Source organism: Emydura macquarii, unplaced genomic scaffold (assembly GCF_026122565.2).
Source record: "Emydura macquarii macquarii isolate MOO-44397 ecotype Brisbane River unplaced genomic scaffold, CSIRO-AGI_Emac_v2 contig_1119, whole genome shotgun sequence".
NCBI classification, from domain to species: domain Eukaryota; kingdom Metazoa; phylum Chordata; order Testudines; family Chelidae; genus Emydura; species Emydura macquarii.
Window position 1 is genome coordinate 4008943 of NW_027131256.1, and position 24690 is coordinate 4033632.

The following is a 24690-nucleotide window of genomic DNA, read 5'->3' on the forward strand; positions in this document are numbered from 1 at the left end:
CCAGAAAAAGAGACCCAAAAAAAGGGAAAGTCACCCTCTCAGCCTGGCAACAAGGAGACCTCACATCCTGGTATCCGTGCTACTGAGGCTTCCTCCTCCAGTATAGAGGTCCTAATGTCACCTAAAAAAAATCTCCAGCAGGCTGTGTACCGAAAATCCTCCTGGCAAGCAATCTTGAGTAGCACCAGCATCAGTACCAGAATTGGATCCTTCTAAACACAAGGACTCCTCCAAGACCAAGGTCTCAGTACAGATGATGACACTTTATCTTCCTCCGGCCATCGTATAGAGTGCATGCACTGCCCTTTGGTACTACAGTTCAGAGTGGCCAGCTATCAGGCCTTGATGGCAAATTTTTAACTTTACACATTCTTTCCAGTTTTGTCATTTTATTGGACATCTGCCACAAGATCAGAGGGAGCGGTTTCCGGTTCTCATAACAGAGGGCAAGATGATTACCAAGGCCTCTTTTCAGCTCTTGTTCAAAAAAGCCACCAGGAGCCAAGCCTTGATGTGGAACGACGAGAGGTTGGAATGAGTCATGGTGCCTGATTCCTGGGTGACAAACTGTGGTCAGAGGAAGGTGAAATGGCGATTGCAGGGACAGACAAACCAAAACTGGGAACCATATCTGTCTTGGCCATGACAGTACTATGAGGATGGCTATCAATCTCTCTTTTCAACTTGTTCAGGATCTTGAGGAACAACAGTTTTGGGGGATTTAGGGCAAGATCAAGAGGGTAAGGAGGGCATCTCCCAACAAATTGAGACTGCGCTCCCCTTGAGCAGAATCATCTGCATTTCACATTGGACAATGTCCTTAAGGAATCCATTTTAAGGCACTTGGAAGAGAGGAAGGTGATCAGGAACAGTCAACACGGATTCACCAAGGGAAAGTCATGCCTGACCAACCTGATTGCTTTCTATGATGAGGTGACTGGCTCTGTGGATGTAGGGAAGGCGGTGGATGTGATATACCTTGACTTTAGCAAAGCTTTTGATACGGTTTCTCACAGTATTCTTATCAGCAAGTTAAAGAAGTATGGGTTGGATGAAAGGACTATAAAATGGATAGTGAACTGGCTAGAGCATAGGGCTCAACGAGTAGTGATCAATGGCTCCATGTCTAGCTGGCAACCGATCACAAGCGGAGTTCCCCAGGGGTCGGTCCTGGGGCCGGTTTTGTTCAACATCTTTATTAATGATCTGAGACACTAAGCTGGGGGGAGTGGACCCAGCAAGGTAAGCTGGGGGAGTGGTAGGCAAGGTAGGGATAGATACAGAGTGACCTAAACAAACTGGAGGATTGGGCCAAAAGAAATCTAATGAGGTTCAACAAAGAAAAGTGCAGAGTCCTCCACTTAGGAAGAAAGAATCCCATGCACAGCTATAGACTGGGGACCGACGAGCTGGGCAGCAGCTCTGCAGAAAAGGACCTGGGGGTAACGGTGGATAAAAAGCTGGATATGAGTCAGCAGTGTGCCCTGGTTGTCAAGAAGGCCAATGGCATATTGGGCTGCATTAGGAGGGGCATTGCCAGCAGGTCACGGGAAGTGATTATTCCCCTCTATTCGGCATTGGTGAGGCCGCATTTAGAATATTGTGTCCAGTTTTGGGCCCCCCAATACAAAAAGGATGTGGACAAGTTGGAGAGAGTCCAGCGGAGGGCAACCAAAATGATTAGGGGGCTGGAGCACAGGACTTATGAGGAGAGGCTGAGGGAACTGGGCTTGTTTAGTCTGCAAAAGAGAAGAGTGAGGGGGATTTGATCCCTTTAACTACCTGAAAGGGGGTTTAGGGAGGATGGGGAGGCTGTTCTCGGTGGTGGCAGATGACAGAACAAGGAGCAACGGTCTCAAGTTGCAGGGCGGGAGGTCTAGGTTGGACAGGAAAAAGTTTTTTCTAGGAGGGTGGTGAAGCACTGGAATGGGCATTTCCACATTGGACAATGTCATGAAGAGATCTTTGATCTCTGATGTGAGCCCCTAAATTCTATGATTCTATGATTCTATGAAGAGATCTATCTCTGGTCCCAGCCATTTTGTTAGTGTGCATGCTTCTAGAACTGACATGGCCTTCAGTGATGCTGTTCTACAGTCCATACTAAATCTACCGCCTCAGCACCCTCCTCAATAATTGGGGTACTGCTTTTGAATCTCCTGTTGTGGAGTACTCATAGGGAGAAGGAGAGGTTCCTTACATTGCACATTAATTGGCATTCTTCTTGATATTTTGTTCTTCACTATCCTCTTTGCCCATCTTTCTGTCAGCTCCAGAGTCATTCTCTTTGAACTTTGTGGTTGAGAAGGAACTGGAGAAACAGCAGCAAGTCTGACCTATATACTCTTGTATTGGAGCACAAGGGTGTGTAGGGCACAAGAACAGACCCACAGACAGTGCTGACAAAAATCTCCAAGTGTACACTGGCACATCCTGACTGCAGCACCTGTAAGGATAAAATGTCTCAAAGAACTCCAGTTACTGTACAGATAAATAACTTCTCCTTTTGCTGTCATAGGATCAAATGAGGTTATTTGTAAGTAAATACAAATTAGATACAGTAATGTTTTAAAACTCAATGGCAAACATCTGCTGATCATAAATAATTCTGTGTATGCAGAATACAGGTAAAATGTAGTAGCAGCACTTGGTATATGACTGAAGTTACACTGGTGACTAGTCATTGAGAGTTGATGTTTAAATTTATTAAACCATCTTCTACTATGTACCCTATAGTTCCATAGTCCAGCTGACTTTAATTTGTAGGGCTCCACTCTTTGGATTAGGATGGGGATCAAACCTTCAGTGCTGCTTTTTCTAGTCCCACTGCTTGGAGGTAGGAAGAGAAGAAACTATAAATTTATATAACATAGCTGTCTTTCAGCTGAGCTGTAAGATGTTCCAGGTCACTTGTTGTCCATTGAAGACCACATGGCATTATTTTCCAGAAAGATGAAGTGGTTAATCTTGATGTTATGGCTGTGTTCCATCTTTAACTTCATTATATCTACCTATGTCCCTCAAATGCTGCATGTGAAAGTTTTCATCACTTGATCTCTGAAATTGTTGAGGCATTGCTGTGTGCTTCTAAACTGCTGTCACCTTCTACCCCAGAGGCAAGTGCATTTCAGGCTTGGGTGTGTGATACTTGTACAGTATGGGTAAAATTTACAACTGTGACTAGGAGCCTGAGTCACTTAGGCACTTTTGAAAATATTATTTGTGGGATAAAAACATTAATGTAAAATATTGGGATACCAAATACATTTTTAAGTTTAACTCTGTGTTTAATCCCCATTGTATATACTGTCTTAGAAGCTTAAAATAGAAATTCTTCCCTTATTGATTTTTCCTTCAGTATGTTCTCTTCCTCTGTTTTTTCCATTTAATTTTCATACTGCTTTTCTACTTGAGCTTAAAGTTGCTGTGGTTTTTGTCTATATTCTTCTTTGTGCAAGAGCATCAATGTCAATGCAGTTTTGGAAACTGGGTTTGAATAGTGAACTCTGGCTCTGGAGGGAACACCAGCAGAAAGCATATTGTCTTGTTGTCTAACAGTTATGATTAAATTAAATGATTTAGAGGGAAAGGTGAATATTTTAAGAGGGAATTTTTTAGAATCTAGATTTTCCAACACAATTCTTCAACTAATGTTCGTAAATTACTTTGAAAGTTCTCATAATGTGAGTTTTATAGTTCCATTTCAAAGTGCTTGAGCTATGTGTCAGTAGAGTCTGAGTCTGCTGTCCTTGCACAACCCAAATTCCCTTTGATTAAATGCTAGCACTATTTGCAGCTCTGATTCATCTTTTCATATATGTAAATTTTCTATATATATCTTGATGACACAAGTGAGTCTGTATTCCTACATTAAAAAAACACAGAGAGCCTTATCTGTCCTTTGATAGAAAATGTCTTTACAACCCGGTATGTAAAACATGACTCAATATCTTGTTTCTTTAGTAATCTATCAATTGATAAACGCTCCTGATCCCTCTGTGTGTGTGTGTGTGTGTGTGTGTGTGTGTGTGTGTGTGTGTGTGTGTATTAGTTAATATGTACAGATAGATTGGGGGGTTGAAGGGAGGTATACATTTTATATCTGATTCTACCAGAGGTTCTCAATGTCTTGATTGTTTGTCTTTTTAGATATAAAGTCTGAGACAGAAAAGCTATCGATTAATTGTATCTTGTATAGAACCAAGCACAAAGTAATATATTAAATGGGTTAAATTTGATGTGATATATAGCGAGTCTTTCACTGTAACACTTTTCCCCCCTCTCTTTTCTCTTTAGATGTGTGGTCAGCAGGCTGTGTATTGGCTGAACTGTTACTTGGACAACCAATCTTTCCAGGTGACAGTGGTGTGGATCAATTGGTGGAAATAATCAAGGTATGGAATTCAGGTTGCTCTTGGGTCACCACATCACTCTTTGAACATAGATATATTGCACAAAAACTAGGTTAAAAGAGCATTATTAAGATTGCAAAGTAAATCACTCAAAAGTTAGAATTAAGGTTCTAGATCCTCATCTAATCTCTCCATCCTCCTGGCTTCCAGGTTCTTCATCCAATCTCCCCAACACTCCCTCTGTGGCTCTTTATCCCAGTCTCTTCACTCTGCCTGGCCCAACTGAGAGCAGCAATTACAGGGGAAGTGCTTCTGCCCCCCACCCCCAATTAGCCCTCCACTGGAGCATGCTTAGTCACTCTGTGGGGATGGCAATTGCACAATCTGGACATAGGTCGCAGCTGGGAAGACATGGTGCATGGTCATTCAGCCCATAGGGGTGGTACACGGGCAGTCTAGTCAGCACGAGGAGCTGTGAGCATGCTCAGAGAGGATTCAGTCTTCAGATATTTTAGCTGTTAAAACCAAAGTCTCTACTGAGCATGTGTAAACTGCAATTTTTCAACGACTTGTAACTTGGTGAGATTTAGGTGGATTTTCATGGTGACAGCAAAAGTAATTCCTCCAAAGCATGGGAGTCTGAGGGCATTTCAAGGAGAAGATTTCAATTTTTTAACATGAAGAAAGCATGTTTTTCCTTAGCCTCATTCTTGGAAATGGTTGAACCATTTGGGCTGAAATTTTCCAAAAAAGATCTGCCTGCAGCACACACCTGGCATGGAAAGTTTCAGCCCAAACCATTAGTTTTGGCAAGTTATAAGCAACTTAAAACAGGATTGATCATTACTGGAAGGAGTTGGGCAATCTTAATAAGAGATGCTACCAGCCCAGCCTATAATACAATTTAAAAAAAGTGAAAACCTAGATAGGAATGGATTTGTCTGCTGCCCTGTAGCACCTTAGCCTGTGGTCATGTCATATCTCACAAGCAAAACAGGTTCACGCTGAGTCAACACTTGCAAATAAACCTCAAAGAAAAACTTGGGAGGCTATGAGAGGAAGTGTTTGTGATTCCTTAAGTGATAGTTTCCTTTTAAGTTGTACTGAAACAGTGTCCCAGTGTGGTGTGGTGCTTTTCACAATGCTGTTCTTTTGGATGAGATGTAAAATTTACAGTTCCAAACATTTTTGATCATTGAAGGTACGAAGTATTGCTTGCAAAAAGTTGTGGTGTTTTTTCTGGTATCCCTGTTTGGCTAAGTCCCTAAATTTCCCCCTGTAGTTTCATAAATAAGTAGGTATTCACACCTTGAACTAAACTGTTCTTCTTCGAGTACTTGCTCATGTCCATTCCACTATAGGTGTGTGCACGCCTCTGTGCACAGTTACCCGGAACAATTTTTCCCTCAGCAGATCCCATAGGGCCGGCTCCGGCATCACTTGGAGCCCCGTGCACATACCGCAGTATATGAGGCGCTGCAGGCCCTATGCCCCCTCAGTTCCTTCTTTCCGCCCATGATGGTTGCTGGAACAAGCCTTGCTCTCAGCAAGTTCTATTCCCCTTGTTTGGACTTGTTTGATATTCTAAGTTAGTTTTAGTTAGTTAAGTAGTTGTTAAGGGTAGTTAAAGATAAGGCAAGTCCCTGCGGGGACTTCAAGTGGCTATGCCCCGGTCGCCGGGATTCAAGCCGTGTGCCTCCTGCAGGAAGGCCTTCCCGCTCAGTGACCCCCACGATCGCTGCCTTAAGTGCTTGAGGAAAGCCCACAGAAAAAAGAAGTGTAAGATGTGCAGGGCTTTAAACCGAGGACTCAAAAGGACTGAGAAATCCCGTTGAAAGTCCTGTTGATGGAGGTAGCGCTCCGCCCGGCGTCTGAGCCAGCCCGCTCCACCTCCCTACCTAGCGTGACCTTGGTACAGAGCGCACCGCCGGCACCATGCAACATCGCCGGCACTGAAGAGGAAGAAGCAGCATGTGGAGCACAGACACTCCCCTGTGCAGTCGGAACGGGCAGGGTCAAGTACGGAGATGCACCAGACCCGGCCCGTCGAGTCTTCTCCGGTCAGGGAGCCTCCCCCGACTCCTGGGAGTGAGAGAGTGCTCCTGCCGATGCCGTCGACACGGGAGGCTTTTCAGGCGGCAAGAATCTTGTTGGCCTTGCCTACGCCACCTCCGTCCTCCCTCTGCCAAGGGAGAAGGGGCCGGTGTCACAGGGGAAACCCGTGGTGGAGATCCCCGGTATGGGGAGGAAAATCTCCTGCTGGACGGTCTCCGAGGGTGGAGCAGAGCTGCTCCCCCAGTAGTTGCTCCAAGTCAGTGTCGTCGAGCCGACCTGCTCCTGCACAGGATGTGGAGTCTCCCTCTCGGCGTCGACGTCGATCCCGGCACCAGAGGCAGCGCATGCCAGGAAGCGGCACCAGTCAAGGTCTGCCAGGTGGCCTCGGACAGCTCCCGTCCCAGATCCCTGGCACTGAGGAGTTCGCCCTTACCTAGATGGCACAGAACCCGGTCACCATCGGAGGACACAGCACCGTGTAGTCCATGATGGTGGGGATGGGATCCCAATCCATTATGTCATCCGGGGTGCAGTCCGTGCCCCCGGCACAAGAGAAGGCCCATAGATACCACTTCTCGGACGAGGAGTCAAACCCCATGGAGGGACCCTCAGTGGGTGTAACCCTTTGCTAGGAGGGGGCGCACCTGCAGGATTCACCTCAGCAGTCTTCTTCCTCCTCACCTGATGAGGCTGTCTCCCGGCATTACTCGGCGCCACTGGAGGATTTCAGGGCATACCAGGAGCTGCTCAAGAGGGTGGCCTCCAACTTGGGGCTGGAGGTGAAGCAGTTAGAAGCAGCCGAAGATAGCCTCTTTAATGTGCTGGCGGTGGCTGCCCCAGCAAGAGTGGCCCTCCCAGTCCACAAAAGGGTCCTTAAGATTGTAAAGGCCCTGTGTCAAACCCCTTCCTCGGTCGCCCCTACGTCAAAGGTGGCTGAGAAAAAATATTATGTCCCGGCCGAGGGGTTTGAGTATTTGTTCACTCACCCTGCCCTGGGAACCCTGATAGTAGACGCGGCTAACCAGCGAGACTGGCAAGATCAGCCAGGGTCCATTCCCAAGAACAAGGACAATAAGAAGCTGGACTTGTTTGGAAGAAAGATTTATTCCATGCCAAGCCTGCAGTTCAGTTATATCTCCTGGGCAGATATAATTTCAACCATTTTGGCCTTCCATCAGCCACTAGAGGGGAGATTGCTGTTCTCCCATCCTATGTCGGTCAGGTTCCTCAAGGGGGTGGAGAGGCTTTACCCATAGGTCCGTGACCTGGTGCCTCCCTGGGATCTCAAGCTGGTCCTCTCGACACTTACGGAGCCCCCCGCTCATCCTTTCATGGAAGGTAGTCTTTCTCGTGGCCATTACTTCAGCCAGGAGAGTCTCCGAGATTAGGGCTTTGACAGAATTCTATAAGGACAATGTACAGTTGAGGCCGCATCCGGGCTTCCTACCCAAGGTGGTTTCCCAATTTCATTGTAATCAAGATATTTTTCTCCCCGTGTTTTTTTTCCCAAACCGCACAGTTCGGAGGAGGAGAGGAGATGGCACTCGCTGAACATGAGACGAGCCCTGGCCTTCTACATCGAGCATACAAAGCCGTTCCAGAAATCGACGCAGCTCTTCGTCGCAGTGTCCGACCGGATGAAAGGCTCACTGTCTCCACCCAGCGCATCTCCGCTCAAGAGCTCAAGCCTCATCTACAGCCTTCCTGGAGAGAGTGCCCCTGTAGGACATCTGGCCCCTTGTTCGTCAGTGCATACCTTCATGTTCCACTACACCATCGTCCAGCAAGCAAGAGAGGACGTGGGATTCGGCAGAGCAGTGCTGAGGGCAGCTCTCACCAGTAACTCCGACCCACCTCCAAAGGTACTGTTTGTTAGTCACCTATAGTGGAATGGACATGAGCAAGCACTCGAAGAAGAAAACAAGGTTACTTACCAGTAACTGATGTTCTTCAAGATGTGTTGCTCATGTCCATTCCACACCCCACCCCCTGCCCCCGCTGTCGGAGTTGGCAGAAAGAAGGGACTGAGGGACCATAGGGCCGTCAGCGCCTTATATGCTGCGGCATGTGCACGGGGCTCCAGAGGGCGCTGGAGCTGGCCCTATGGGATCTGCTAAGGGGGAAAAAGTTCCAGGTAACCTTGCACAGAGGTGTGTACACACGTATAGTGGAATGGACATGAGCAACACATCTCGAAGAACATCAGTTACTGGTAAGTAACCTTGTTTTACTGTTAAGTAACCTTGTTTTATGAACAACTAATATGATCCACTCCATTATTTCATAGATGAATGAAGTGATTATTGTCTGTATATCAAAATATAATTTCTTCAGGATTAAAGATATTATGTCAATATAATTTATTGTACATCAGAGTGACATAGTCCAAAAAGTCACATCTATCTCCAATAGAAATCTGAAGGTAGGGTGTCCATTAGTTCTACCTAGAGTTAATGAGGATGCTTTGCCTTGCCATTGACTTGGTTCTGAGCAAGTGGAAGTATAGTATTTAGAAGAAGGATGTACTCTGGTTGACAGGCTGTCTGCCAACCAGTTTGATTGTTTGATTGTGAATGAATTGATGCATAGAAATCAAGATATCCTAAGTTCTCTTTCCATTATAGGAACTGTATCAATAAAGGCATATCAGAAAAAGGCCTTGTAATCAAGGCCTTAAGACAAGCTGAGTCTGAATCGAATGGTGGATTGAGAGTCCAAAAGACTCAGAGGAGTATTGATGGTGGGCTGATAATACAGAAAGAGTTGTTGCTGAAAAGATAATATAGCATAACAGAGAACTGGAGAAGTTACAGATAAAATAGCGCTATTTGAAGCATTGTAGTGAAGGGTGAGAGCAGAAGATGTAGCTTCAGTTAGAGTGAGAAAAATGCTGAAATTAAGTGTAGAATTCACAAGAGTAGTGGGGGAACAAATGTGGGAAATACCCACAGTTTCAGTGAGATATGACGAGTCCCTAAATACTCTGCTGATGGAGTCATGCATTTGTTTGTGCCTTTCAGGAAAGTGTGTGTGTGAGCAGTATAAATAAGTTAAAAAGAAAATGTGTACTTCACCTCTTGTCACTACTGTAAATGAGCCTTATACTATAAAATCCACATTTACATACAAAATATACATACATTAGATTGAACTAAAATTGAAGGGATATGAACAGACATGGATCTGGTATAAGCCAACCGCTAAATGATGGATTGGGAAGAAGTTTCTCCTGTGGGTTAGTTTTACCATAATTGTCCATTATGGGTTTTTTTTGTGCTTTCTTCTGAAGCATTTGGTAATGGTCAACATAAGGAACAAGGTATTTGATTAGATGTACCACTAGTCTGATCCAGTATGGTAATTCCCTTGTAACGAACAGAAGGGATTGTGTAGTGAGTATGCTAAAGTGAAAGCTATCCTGATAACAAGATTCAAGATGAATGCGGTAGTATGACTCAGGCACTTCCATCAGCCTAAAAATGGAGCTAAATGAAGGTTATACAAATACACCTGTTCCAATAGCAAGCAATTTTGACAAGTGGATAGAAGAATAAGTTAAACCTATTTTGCCTTGAATAATTTAAGGGTTACTCAGAAAAATTTGGCTAGCAGTTAGCCTGTTAAATTGTTTTATGTTTTCTGACTTGGCAGATTAGTATAAGACCAACAGATGCTTGAAGGTATGAAGGTGAGGATAGTGTAAAGTTTTTAAGAGGCAAGCTCAGAATGGGCTGGGCAGCATGCAAAGTGTGCCTTAGCCAGACCATTTCCAGACAACTGCCTGAAGAAGCAAATGGACACTTTAATGAGAGTGTGTGCTTGTTGCCCAACACAGAAAAAACAGGGATGACGGGATCTGAGACTATTCCCCATATCTTTGTTGTATGCATGTGAGTGAGGAAAGTATTATTATTACCATAGGCAGACTTGGAAACTGAGACACACAGTTGTAAAGTTACCAGTTACACTGAATCAGTGACAGAGCCAAGAGTAGAGACTCCAGTAATCCTGACTCCAGCTTCGCTCCTCTAATCGCAAGACAACACTCCCTCTGTATTTTCAGACATTGATAACTTTATTTCAAAAACAGCTTTTTTCCAAACTTTGCTCAGAAGGCACATGTAGTATGATGATCTCAGTGAAGAACATAAAGTTTGTAAGCAGAGCCACTCACTCCAGTGATGAATGTTGACATCCAGGAGCAGACAACAAAAGAGGAACAGCAACATCAGTCTCTACCTAAAGAATCGTCTTTGCTAGATGAAGAAATGGCAATGGCACTGGTACCTGATGACTGTAAGGATTCCAGAGCCTTCTGCTCCAGATCATGGAGATCTGGGCATCAAAACTAGAATAATCCAGGAAAGGTCTCAGAAGCTGTTTGGGTTTGTAAAGCTCAGTTTAATTAACCAGTATTGCTCTCCTGATCAACGAGGGTTTATTGAATCAGCAAAGGGGCTGTGGAAGATTCTGGCCACTCTCCTCCACAACTAAATTTATGGAAAAGGGTACCAAGTGCCTACAAAGAAACCCAGGTCCACAAAAGGCACCTCAAAGGAAAAAGACCCGAGAAACTGGACCTCTTTAGGCACAGGGCATGTTCCTTCATCTCAGTACAGATCTGCATTGTGAATTACTAGGCCCTGTTTGCAAAATATAACTTTGTGACCTGGGATGGGAGAGTCATCATTTTAATATCCAAAATTCTTTGGGAAAACAGGGAAGAACTGAAGGAGATCATAAGAGGGCCAAATTCTGCAAGTGACCATGGACACAACCAACATAACTGCAAGGTCAGTGGCCAGTACCCATGGCTGTCACATGAGTAGGTCCACACATGCTAGCATCAGGCATCCAGAAGGAGATACAAAGCACCATTGAGGATCTGCTCTTTGAGAGGATGGAGCTCTTCAGCAGCAAAACAGATGAAGTGCACCATTCACTGAAAGATTCGTAGGCCACATTAAGTTCCTTGGATATCTATACACCATCTCTTTACCAAAAGTTATACAATTACCAGCCTCAGTAGGATGCTGTCCTACTCTGAATAGATAGCCCGAGTACCTGCCAAAGAGAAAAAGCTCTGATATTCTGGATTAATGCCTGTCATAGTTGTCCTCAGTCATTCACCCTGCACCACTACTGAGGCAGCAGGTTTGAAGGCTATGTCAGGAGCCTCCTGGCCCCTTTCCACCTGGCTTGGTTTGCTGTCACAACAGACAAGTGGGTGTTGGACATCATTACTCATGACTACCCTGTTCCTGTCAACTCTTTACACTCTTACAGAAACCACCTCCCTGTCCCTTTCCAGGATTCTTCCCTGAAGGTCCTGAGAGCCTGTTACAAAGAGAAGTGACCTCATTGCTCTGTCTAGGAGCCATAGGAGAACTACCTCGGGAGTACAAGGGTCTTAAGAGGCTTTTATTCCTGATATTTCCTCATCCCAAAGAAGAAAGAGGGGTCTTTGTCCTGTCCCCGGCCTGAGGAGATTGAACAAATGCAGATGCCACCTCATATTTGGAATGGTATCGCTTGCCTCCATTATTCTATCTCTGCAGGTTCAAGACTGGTTCGTGGTTCATGTCTTGCAGGATCCATACTTCCACATAGCCATCCTCCCAGCCCACAGGAAGTACTTCAGGTTTGCATTCTGGCCAAATCACTACCAGTACGGGGGCTGCCATTCAGATTCTCCACGGCACCTGAAGTAGAGCAAAGCGAATAATTGTGGGGTTTTTTTTTTTTTTTTGTTTTTTGTTCTGTTGCCAAACCGAAAAATTCTAGCAGTGGTAATGGCACGCCTTTGAAGACAGGGCATCCACGTGTACCCTTACATGGAAGATAGACTGATTGGGGCAGGTCTCTGCAGGAGGCAGCAGTGAGCCTAAAATATGCAGAGTCTCTGTTTGCCTCACTGGGCCTTCTTCAACTATGAAAAAATGGCCTCTTATCCCATCATAGAAGATAGGAGTTATGATTTGATTCCAGATCAGAGAGCACGAATCTGTCCGGGGACAGGTTCTTGTCATAGCAGTCACTACTACTCAAGATAAAGTCAAACCTGGCTATATAACAGTATGGACTTGGCTTGGAGTATTAAATGATATGTTGATTGGCATGTACATGACACTGCTTGTCAGTCTTCACCTGTAGCCCCTAAAACTCTGGCTTAGGTCAGTCTACTTTTCGCTCTGTCACCAGATGGACAGGAAGGTCTTGATGCCACCTCATGTCCTTGCAGAGTTGGAATGGTGGCTAGAGAGTGTGCAGTGAGACATACCATTCTCAGCACCCTCTCTGACAAGGACTTCAATTGTGGATGCGTCATGGACAGGAGGGGAAGAAATGCCTGGACCACCTATAAACACAAGGGACCTAGTCCACAGAAGACCTGGGACTCTGAGCCAGGAGAGTGAGTGGACTCCAGCCACTTATGGCTGACCCTCCCTATATACAACATTTCATAAATACCTCATCCTAAGTTCCCTCCCAAGGTAGTCTGAGTTCAGTTTGTGTCAATCAGTTAACCTGCCTGTCTTCTTCCTGAAGCCCCACACTATATCGGGAGAAAAGTTACATTTCATTGGATGTTTCCAGGGCCTTACTTTACTTTTACATAGTCTGTGCAGCTTGGTTCTGTCAGTCTCCCCAGTTGTTTCTGACTGTAGCTGACAATTCAACCTTTGGGCCATCTCACAAAAAGAACAACACTGTGATATCCACTTTGAATCTCGCTGTTACCAGTTGATTGATATTCCTTTCCCAGTGAACATCCAGGCTCACTCTCACAGAGCACAAACAACGGTCTTTGCCCCCTTCAGAAATGTGTCATTTTCCAAAATATGCAAGATGGAGATGTGGAGAAACCCACTAACTTTTCTCAAGCATTATGCATTGGACTTAGCTGTCAGGACAGATGCCAAGTTTGGGAGTGAAGTACTATAGTCTGTTTGATACAGCTGAAATTCTTCATCCCACCAGCCAGTGGAGGTACGGTTTACTACTTGCCTACAGTGGGGTCCACACTGACACACACTAAAAATTGAACTTAACTTATAGTAGCTGTAGTTCTTTGAGTTGTTGCAACCAGTGTGGACATCCACACTGCTATGTATCTTCCATCCCTGCTTTTGGAGTCCTCCGCTACCATGGCAAGGGAACTGAGTGAGGTTTGCAACTGCTCTGCCCTTTATGTTCTCACATGGGAGCATGAGGTGGCTCATGGCATATGTGCAGTCCCAATGGACACTGCTATTCAAAACAATCCAATCTCAAGTGAATGAGGCACATGTATACCTACTGTTGGATCCACACTGACTAGAGCATCTCAAAGTTCCATGGTTACTGTAGGGCAAATAACAGTTCTTTCTTCTTCTTCTTCTGTGAGAATCATCCTGTGAAACATTAAAATGGTTTGTTTGTGTTTTTAAAGGAGCAATTCATCCTACTGAAAGTAAGTCTGTTGCTGCAGTTCCCACATCACCATTAAGAAATCTTCCAAAGAAAGGGGAGATCCTCATCTCCAAAAGAATATGACCTAATCCATTCACTCCTGGATATAGACAGGTCTGGACCTGTTAGTTTGTAACTAAAGAAGAACCCTTACATTAAAAAAAAAAAAGAATGAAGGGCAAAGTGGTTTTCCTCTTCCAGAATTACTACAAATCCATTCCAAATTGTGCAGTCCAAGATTGAAAAAATGTATTAATAGAGCTTCTCTACAGTTATCTCCATGTACAGTGAGACAAAGCCAGCAAGTTTTCTTATGTTCCCAAACTGGACAGTGACTCCTTGCAAAAAGACCAGGATTACACCTATTTTAGAAAAACTAACAATAACTGTCCCCTTTCTCCCAATGCTTCTCAGGCTTGAATAGGAAGAATAATTTTTGTCTGGTATTCATGAAGGAAAACGTTAAAACATGAGAGCTGTAAAGTGTCAGGAATCTAACCAGTATGTAATTTTCTAGTCTGTGACAGTTTTACTGAGCTGTGTGCTAAAAACAGATTGCAAATATAATACATGGCTCACACTCAAATATCAAGGTACTATTTTGGGCCCAGTTTTTGGAGGAAAAAAATACATAAATTCGTTTATAGTAGCTAAATGACAAAAAAGAGCTGCTTCTACCAAAGAAGTTATGGGGGAGAATGTTTTTCTCTTGGATGTGATCCTGAATGGAGTGAAAATATGCCATTGGGATACGCTGTCTGTGCTACAGAACACCTGCTAGTATCTGACATGGTTTTAAATTAATCATCTCTCTCTGTTCATAGAGGAAGTGTTCTGGCATTTCTTTCTTGCCAAAACGCTCAGTTTTTTCTCTGCATAATGTAATTTCCCCATTTTCAGCATTTGCTGGCAGCATAAGAAGATGAATAATTGTGTGCATGTTAACCATGGCAATGGGGTATCTTAGTAAGCTTGTATATGGCTGTGCTTGTTTCTGTTAACAAAAGAAATTCATATTTCTGGCTAGCTTTTTTTTTTTCTTTTTGTTTAATTTTATGGGATTCTGTCAAAGTTTTAGCTTTCTCTCCTCTATCACGTTCTCAAATTATTTACTTCAAAGTTGATTGTGTTGTAGGTTGAGATTCTTCCACCCTAAAATCTTTTAATAAGTACTTGGTACATCTTTAACACCTTTCTTCTGGGGTTCAGTTTGTAAACAGATAATTAATTACACCTTTCAACAAACCCCAGAGCGAGAGTAGAAGTTTTTTCCTTGAAAGTATTGTCAATATAAATCCCCACCTTCAGGAGCATGTGCGCTCCTAGTGTTGAGTTCAGCTTATGGTGGTCTCATGCATGTCCTGTCATACAACCTAACATTTAACTTCAGTGAGTTTATATAAAGAGCTGCTGCCCCGATTCCCTTCAGTCACCAGTTCCAGAATTCTGAGCACCTTTAGTCTCCTTTCCTTCCATGCAACTGATTTTTCCTTCTTAGCTAAGTTTTAGCTATAGTATTATTTGTTAGCAAAGAGGATTCAATTCCGAAAGAGGTTGGTGTGGAGCTTGAGGTTAAATACCTCTGTTTCAAAAGAAGTACAGCCTCCTCTCTTCATGCAGAGTGCACTGATGCCTCCATTGGTTTTTTTGTGCAGTGCCAGTCATACTTCCCTCTCGGGAAGCAGCCACAGTTTATCTTATCCACCTTCCTAAGGTGGAATTGAGTAGGTCGCTTTCATGCATTTTTTCCAACTGAAAGCATGGATCCAATAATTCTCAAGATTGGGTTTAAATACCACTTGTGACTGAGTCCAAGGTATATTCTGGGGACTCTGAGATTAGAAACCTGTCCCTTCTGACTGAGCCTAGGGGAGAGAGACAACTCTCCCCCTCCCCCTCTTCCTCTTTCTGGAGAATAGGGTATTCTGGAACAAAGGTTCCCAAAAGGCTCCCTGAGATATGTCCATGATTCAGTCACTTCCCCTCATGGGCCCTGTAATAATGGCCTGGGTGGGCTCCACCTTCTGTGGCTCAGTTGTCAAGAGGGAGGTCTCCTGTAAAGACTCTGAAACAATCCCTCTCCCAAGAGAGCTGTGAAACCATCTATTTTGTCAATGAGTATTTCTTCCTGTACATTTTTTATGGGTGATCCTCCTGATTATTCAGATCAGGATGCCCCAAAGGACAATGGTGTCTTGCCCATTGTTTTCCACCCTGAGACTGTCCCTTGTTCGCAAATTACATGCAGTCCTATTTCATTTATTTTCAGGTTCACTCTCCAATTCACCTCCAGCTGCAGTTGCTTTCTTCTATCAGCTGTCATTTTCAAACAGACTAGGTAGTCACTTAGGCACTTTTGAAAGTTTTACCCATTATCTCTTTTCGTGCTAGTATGCCTGTTTATAGTAGCAAACTTACGAATTTTGCATTCTGCTATACCTAGGACTCAAAATGTAATAGAACAAAGAGTAATAGATATGTTCAGCAGATCTTTGTCTAGTATTTATTTATTAGAGGCATGTTCAGAATATGTAGAACACCAACACAATTACCATTTTACACTTGGAGCAACCGTTTTGCTGATTTTGGGATTGAATTACATAATTTGGTAGAAATAAAATGTTAAAACATTCACTCTTCTTACCTATTTCCATTTCCTTTTTCTTTTCATCTCTTTCTCCACTATGAGCTGAAAGCAGCTTGAATCTGTTAACAGCACCAGGTTTTTTCATACTTGCATTATGTACACATGAGAGAACGGAGTAAATTCAGTGGTAAATAAACCACTCTTCCAGTTATACAGTTGTGTCAAAGCCTGTATAATTGAAGGGTTAGGCTTTTACCTCCTTTCAGTAAACAGATTCCCTCACGTACACTTTCTCTGTCTTAAGCATTCAAGAGCTATGGCCTATTTTTTGGGAACAAAGCTTCTTAGAAAACAAGTAAGCCAAACTTCTCTGACCTTATGTACCTTGCCACACTGGATTTATGAGCAAACCTCAGATATTTCAGAGAGAGACTGGAAAGACCTGGAAAATCAATATGGGCACAGATCTTTTTGTGTATTTAACTGCAGAAATCCTTCAAACAAGTCCTAATTCCTTGTGGTTTACACACACATATTATCCAGGCTTTTCATGTGCAGGAGTATCAGAAAGTGCCTATCTTTGGATTTGTATGCAAAGACTTACTGTCCTCAGTACTGTCAAGGCTATCTAGGATTTGAAGCAAAAAAAAGTACCTGATATATAGCCATGGAAGTTCTAGTATTCCAAATTAATATTGATATTTTTAGAGAAATATTGCTGCAATCCAATTTCATCTAGGATGTGCTAAACTGAATTTGAAAGAGAGATTTTGGAATATACTCTGGATACAATATAATTTTTCTGGAAATGAAGGAGGAAGCTAAATCAAAATGCTCTGCGTTGATCTATTCTATGTAGGTTCTTCACCATAGTTTCTGAGAGCCATCCTGTGGTGCATTAAGTGACATGGCTAAGAACTATCACGTTTGTTATCTTATCTCCAAAGGGGGGAAAGTATGTGCAGTGGAGTATCTTGGTTTTGTAGGGGGTTTTTTGTTTTGTTTTTAATATACATGTTGCTATGTATATGTTAGAGAAGGCAAAATCAAAGAAATGCATCTTGCTCTTAGAGTGGAAGGTGGTGAGGTTTGTGATGATCCTTACCTCCTGGGCGGAGTTCATTCCACAGTGTCTAACTAGCCACTGAGAAAGTACAGTCTTCCACACAGCTAGTGTGTGGTGAAGGGTAAGTAGAGCTGTGTCTCACCTGTGTGTTGCAGGCTCTTGAGTCCATGTCCTCTGACCAATTCACCTAGTGGTTGTATGTAGACTTAGAAAAGGACTGGAGAGAAAATTGATGCTTGTAGGACTCCATAAACGAAGGGTCTACTGGTAGAGTTGCATTTTCCCATAAGTACTCGTTAGGTGTCTCCCTCCATGAAAAACTCAAACCATTTTAGCACATAATCCTGGCATAATTTAGCACACCACTCTCAGGCAAAACAACATCTCATAGTCAGCTGTGACTAATGGTCAAGGAGGGTGAGAGAGGATGAGAAAGGAGAAGTCAAGGATGGTGAGAAAGGATGTCTGCTGTCTTTCCGTTGACAGGAGGAGATCATTCATCAGTACCACTAAAGCAGTTTCAGTTCCACGTCCTGCCCTGAATCCAGATTGTGCCAAGTTCAATAAGTTTGCTTCAATAAGATGAGCTTGTAGTTGGCCTTTGGCTAGCTTCTCTGGGAGTTTGCTCAGTAATGGAGGCTTGATACTGGGAGGTAGTTGGTTAGAACTAATGTAGAAACCAGTGGGTTTCTTTGGCATTGCTCAGACTGCTGCATGTGTGGAGGAAACGGGGAAGATTCCTTCCTTGGATGAGGGTTGCTGATTTTGGTCAGGAGAGGCACAGGCCAGGAAGAGGGCATAGGTCAGAATCACAAGTCTTGTGTCAAGATTCTCTCAGCGTGTCTAATATTTCCTAATGAGTGAATGTATTGAACTCTGGAGATGCAGGTGGTCTGGTGGTTGGTGAGTAAACAGTGCTTATCATCCCCAAATAGTTTGCAGACTTACTCAAACAATGTTCAGGCATCATTTGATCATGGAAATGCGGCAGCTATTTTAAAAGCACTTAAAAACCCTGGTAGGACCGGAAGAAAAAGATCCTGTATCCTAGTGTTTCCCAAAGTGCGGTGGGTGACTTGGGTCAGGAGTGTCATAAAGGACTAGCTAGAGAGTATGGACAGACCCCCTCCGCTGGTCTCCAGAGTGTCAGCTCTTCTTTAAAAAAAGTCTAACTATTATAGTGGCAAAGAAAACCTTGAAAATGTGACTCAGAATATAACTAATACAGCTATATCTTCCTGAATCTGCAGAGAGCTTGAAACCATAGCACTGGGGTGGGAACTGCCTCATTCATTTCAACGGGTGCTATCTCAGGATGCCTGTGGTACTTTAATGTCAACCTTGTTAACTGTTTCACTGTTCATAGCATGTAAGGAAGGAGAGGAAGATCTAGTCAGGGAGGGGGCATGGAAGACACGTAAATTAAGATGGGTAGGCTTCTAAAAACACATGGCAGGGTTGCAAAGTTCTGGTGGAGGGCTACAGTTGGTTTCTTTTTCCCATATCGGGGCTCAGCTTCCAAAAGTTTAGGCAACATGGTTCTGTCTTAATGAAACTACAGGCGGAATTCCAGTAGGCACAGTGAAAATGCAAATCTGTAATTCTGCCTGTCCATAATGCTTTAATTGATCTTTAAAGGACTGAGGATGAATACACTACTCTTAGTTCCAAACTAAATAGCTAAAGGCTAGTACACTTAATTTCAATCTCTCCTCCCCTAACACTTGACCAGGCACCCTACCTCTGTCTCATCTCTGGTTTGTCCACACCATTGCTTGCAGTACTTACCAATAGGTGTTTTATAGAGGTTTCCCCATCAAATTGTTATGGTTCATCATAGTTTGAGATCTGACGGGATTAAAATCCATTGTGGTAGTTATGCTGATCTTTAAGAGTTTGTGCTTATTGTAGGCTCTTTGGTTATTCTGAGAAGCTTTCATGTTTGTTTGGCCCCACTTCCTGGATTCAGCAGATCTGAAGAATTCATTTTTTTAACTTTTTGAGTTAAAGCACATGACAATGAAAAATGCTTTTCTGGAAAAATAAAAATAGCTATCCTTTAACCAAATCTTTTACACTGGGGAACTTTTTAAACATATTAGACTTTGGGAATGGAGAGCTAGCATTGTGTAATGCAACAGGAGCTAGCTGGGAAAGTGAATTTCACTTCCATGAAAATTTTTGAGGTTTTTGTATGTTTTTGTTCGTTTGTTTTTTTTATAAAGCGGGGGAGGGGGCAGCAGGGAGAGATGTTGTCCTGAATCAGAATAAAAAGCCTAAACCTTGTCAATTTTTGCAGACGTGAAATGCTATAGTATTTTTTTTTTTTTTTTTTGGAAAGCCCTGGGAACCCTGGCTACAAGGCAGCCTGCTAGGCGAGCAATGGAGGAGCCGAGGCTCCTGGGCTTCTAGGATCTCAGCAACCAGGCAGACTGCTGGGGCACCTGGGTCCAAAGCTCCCTGGCAGGTGGGTTACGCAGGAGGCAAGCAGGCAAACTGACAGGAAACCTGCCTGGTTTCCTTTAAAAGATTTGTTGGAATCGATAAGTTCCTGCGAAACATTTCACTTTCAACTAATTGGTGTTTTCTGATGGAAAGGCGTTCTGTCGGAAAATTTCCAACCCCCTCTGAGTGTGGTCTTTCACTCTTAGGATGCTGGTTCAAATCAAGCCATAGGCTGTGTTAGCACCTTTAGAGATTGGCTTACCAGGTTCTGCTTAATGTACATTGATAGGAGGTGGTGTAATGGAAGTTCACACTGCTGCAGCCTGAATTGTGATTTTTATATGGTTAACTAGAGGATTTCACTTGCCAAAGCTGTCAGTCCTGCACCTTACACAACTACTAAATTCACACTCAAAATTAGAAAATAAAATCAAAATATGAGATTTAAAAAAAACCCAATTATTCACTTTTCATAATTTTTGGCCACAGTTTTTAATTACTCAGGATGTGTTCAACCCATGCCTTTTTCTTTCCCCAGCCTCTTTGCATTTTCTTCTTTAAAAAAAAATTCTATTGATGTAAAATAATACAAAACTTCATGAATACAACTGACAATATTCAGCAAGAGGTTTTTCATAATATCTAGACATGTTCCTGCTTGTCTTTGCATTGAAATCCTAGTGATGAATTGGCAACATGACATTAATTTCCATGGCAAAAGATTTGTCACAAGACTGTAACATGACCGTGAGGTTATCTGTCAGAAGGAGGCACCTGTGTTTCAACTTTCCTCTCCCACAGTGCCTTCTGTAGGAGCAGAACCCAGAGTGACTGAATTTAAACAAAAAACAGTAGACTTTCAAATTTGCTGAGGAACTTGTGTCCCTCTTAAAGGATTTGAAATTTTTCTGAGATTAATGTTAATTGAACAAAAACTACTAATGTACTCATAGATGTGTAAAACTCACCAAATTTATTTCATAAATAATACAATTGCACATTTCTCTATGGAAATGTACCTACAGATAACATCACACTGATTCGGATGATTATTTATATAAATATAAATCCTCCTATATTTGAATTCCTAGAATAAATGTCTGAATTAGAGGTAATGCGTGTATGGTAGGTGCAATTAAGTTACCCCTCTGTCTGAAAAAATTAATCTCCAACTGATAAAATCTGTTCTTCTTCTCTCAACAATGCTTGTCTGATCTTTTAAGCTCATCATAGAACTCTCACTCATGACTACTAAAATGCATTTGGGTGTGCTGTTGTTAATTACCTTAATTGGGGATTATGATTGCAAGCTGCAGCCTACTACATTTAAAGATGTTCATCAAATTTTTTTTATAAAATTCTTAATCTCGTAAAATTATGCTCTCAGTTTTCCTTTGAAGTATCATTGAATTTGAGAGAGGTGCCTGAATTTTATGAAAGACCTTCAGTTAAGTAAATTTGCAAAATCTAAACTACCCAGTCTGTGGTGCCCCAAGTCTCAGTGCATTGCAAAAACTGCTTGGTACCAGTGACTAGTTAGGTTTTGCCAAACACTCTGTGTCTACTTCCTCTACCATACTGCACATTACAAAAAATGACTTTCCCTATTGCAAAGTTGATCACATGGTCAAGCGAGTTTTATTAGCAACTTTATCATTTTGTGGATCTGAGGTATATGTAAACAATTTCTTTTTCCCCTTTCTAGGTCCTGGGAACGCCTACAAGGGAACAAATTAGAGAAATGAATCCAAACTACACTGAATTCAAATTCCCTCAGATTAAGGCACATCCATGGACTAAGGTGAGGCTGTATGAGTTGGATAATGATGGTGTGTGAGATAAATGTAACATTGCAGAGTTTAGGTCCAGACCTTGGTTTCTGTGTTTGGTTGCTTTCAAACTAAACTGGGACCCTGTAGTTGAATCAGGACCCAATAACTTGACATAGGGAAGAAGTAGGAATGTACATAGGCTCTGTTTTTTGTGATTTCCCATAGACTTTTTCCAGGCTGATTACAATATACTTATATTCCATCATAATACAATTCTTGACATGTGGAAAGAATCTACTATAAATAAATAAATTCTTTAGAGGTGGGTGATGCACTTCATGATACAAATACATCATCTCTGAATATAGGGGTGAGACCGATGGTGCAAATCAGTCCTGTGTCCCATCTCATAAATATAGTGGAGATCATTAGATTTGGAACCTCCAGTAATATGTACTAGTCATTTTTTCTTACGTTATTTTTAAAATATTTTTGGTTTAGTTTGGCTTTTAAAAGGAGGGAATACGGCTATAAAATCTCCAATTCTGTAGCTTTCTCAATAGCAAGTTAGGATACCCAACAACACAAATATGAGGGCTTTCAAATGCTGAGGAATGAAGTGCATAGATTGGCTTGTGAAAGAGTATATCTGTCACCTCAGTCCTGTCAGTGACTAGTTCAAAATCGTTTTGGACCAAGCCTTCCTCAGTGCTAGAGGCTCCGAGCAGATGGTATGACCTACTTCAGGCTCTTTCAGATTGTGGGCTCTGCAAATTACTGGAAGTCAAATCAAATATTTCAGTGATTTCTTCTCTAATGTTCTAAACATATGTTTGTTCTCCCCAACAATCCCTGGGTTGCATTTCCAGATCTTAGTTCATTATTGCATGTTGGTTCCAAGACCAAGCGATTTATAGTACTCAGAGGCCATTAAATCAGCAAACCTGTCTATAACGTACGTTAACAGAAAAATGTCTGTGATCATTAAGTTTATGAAACTCTGTGAAAATTAGCCTTGCCTATTTCAAAATACATCATGGAAAAAGTTAAAAATCAGCCTAAGACATTAAAGCAGTCAAGTTTTAGTGGAAACAGCTCCAGTGCTGCATCTCGATGACTTAGTGTTGAGGTGGGCTTTAACTGAATGCAGTATGTAATGAAGCCATGACCTGTCTTGGTACCAGAACACATTATAAGTAGCATGGGTTGAATAGCTAACCTGGTTATACATCTCCTCTTCCATCTGTAGATCCTTAGGTGTCATTTGGCTGCCTCCTGGGCCACAGCAGAGATCTTTCTGTAAAGTTAGTAAACAGTATAATGTGATCTTCATGCAGAAAGTGAAATTGAGAGTTCCTTCTATTTTTACCTTTTATGCACAAGTGAGTGCTTCTCTGGGCTTCTAAATGACCACAGGTGAAATCAGGTGAGCATAGAGCAGTGAGAGGGAAGCTTGCCAGAAGGTTGAACTTTCTTTTGCATTAGCATAGCATTGTTTTTGTTTTGTTTTTTTTTGAGAACTGTGCTTGCAACACAGTTCTTCGTTCTCAGTTTGTTCTACAACTAACTCCTCCCTATAGCAGATGGGTACAGAACAGCATCTAAATTCATTTATTGGATTTCGGGAGGGTGATTATCCAATCATGAATTTTGTTCTTTCCTTGCCATTTAAAGTCTAAAGTAGCAAAAAGACCATTCTAGAATAACCTTTCTAACAATCATCTTTCCTGACTCGCCCTTTTCCTCCATTTTGCCATTCAGCCATGAAAGTTTTCTGGTAAGTGCATGGAGGAAAATATCCACAACTGGATGTTTCTCAGCTATCCTTGTGCCATCTCTGATGGGATGGGGGGAAACAGGGATGCCTCTCCTGCCCTTCAGATTTCCCACCTGATAGTTATCTTCATCTTCTTTTAAACTAGAGTTGCAGAAACATTAATTTGTTAAATTGCAGTTATTGTCATTGAGCAAATGGAAGGAAAGAATGAAAATTAAAAGCATTTGGTAGAGTTTTGATTATAGTGACATATGCATGTGTACTGACAACCATCATGGGTTATCAGCAGGATTTGATCTCCAGAACGGTCAGCATCAAATACAAACATCTATTACTTGAGCTAAAAGAGTAACTTGTTAGTTGGCAGCATTAATAAACTCTGTTCTGTTCTGTGAGAGCCATGACAGGGACATGACAGACATGTTACTACATTCCATACTAACGAAGGCAGCTGGAGAGTAATGGTGTAGAACTCCATTGTCTGCATTTTATTCCTGAGCCATACATTAGCCACTCCTCTCACACATGGATATGCCTTTTCATCCCGCATGTCCCATAGTATGGTTTCTGTTCACTAATGGCTGGTAGGTCAAAAAGAGAGTGGCTGCTGCTACTACTTTTGGTATCTAATAGGAGATAGAGCAACTGCTTTAATATTTGAGAGTCCTGAGTTCAAGTCTCAGCAGGAATGTATTCCTCCTTTTGGCATTCAACTTTAGACATAAATCAGGATCCTGAGCTTAAGTTTCATTGCTCTGTACATAGAGTTAGAGCTCACATTACCTGGCATAGTGTCAATACAAATACAGCGGTGATGTCATGTACAGAACTATGACTAATAATATAATATGAAGATTGTTCATGAGAAGTGAAACCCAAAATAATTTTTAAGGGTCTTTCTTTAAGTTGTTAAGAGCAAGAAAATGCTTTCCTAGTAAATGTGTTCATACTATGGTGGTGGGTTGTGATTCCAGTACAAACTCAGTTACTTACTTTGAGAACAAAACTCTGAAGCTATGTCTTCACTGATGGCGGCAAATTCGCCGCCGTCAGATCGACTTATCTGGATCAACTGAGCGGTCAGTGAAGACCCGCTCAGTCAATCCATAAATCGACGTATTAAGACCACCTTTTCAAGTGCCGTAGCGCTGCGTGATGGGAATGCGGTTCCCGTCGGCGCAGTG

The 24690-nt window shown here is 42.5% G+C and overlaps 1 protein-coding gene across 2 annotated transcripts in view; it reads left to right on the plus strand.

Moving 5' to 3' along the window:
• The window catches only part of GSK3B (glycogen synthase kinase 3 beta), a 211824-nt gene that overhangs the window by 148060 nt on the left and 39074 nt on the right, over positions 1–24690 (plus strand). For both annotated transcript variants that reach the window (XM_067546004.1, XM_067546005.1), the window contains exons 7-8: positions 4297–4394; positions 21663–21758. In XM_067546004.1, coding sequence (XP_067402105.1) covers positions 4297–4394; positions 21663–21758 — 194 coding nt within the window. The remainder of the gene's footprint in view (positions 1–4296; positions 4395–21662; positions 21759–24690) is intronic.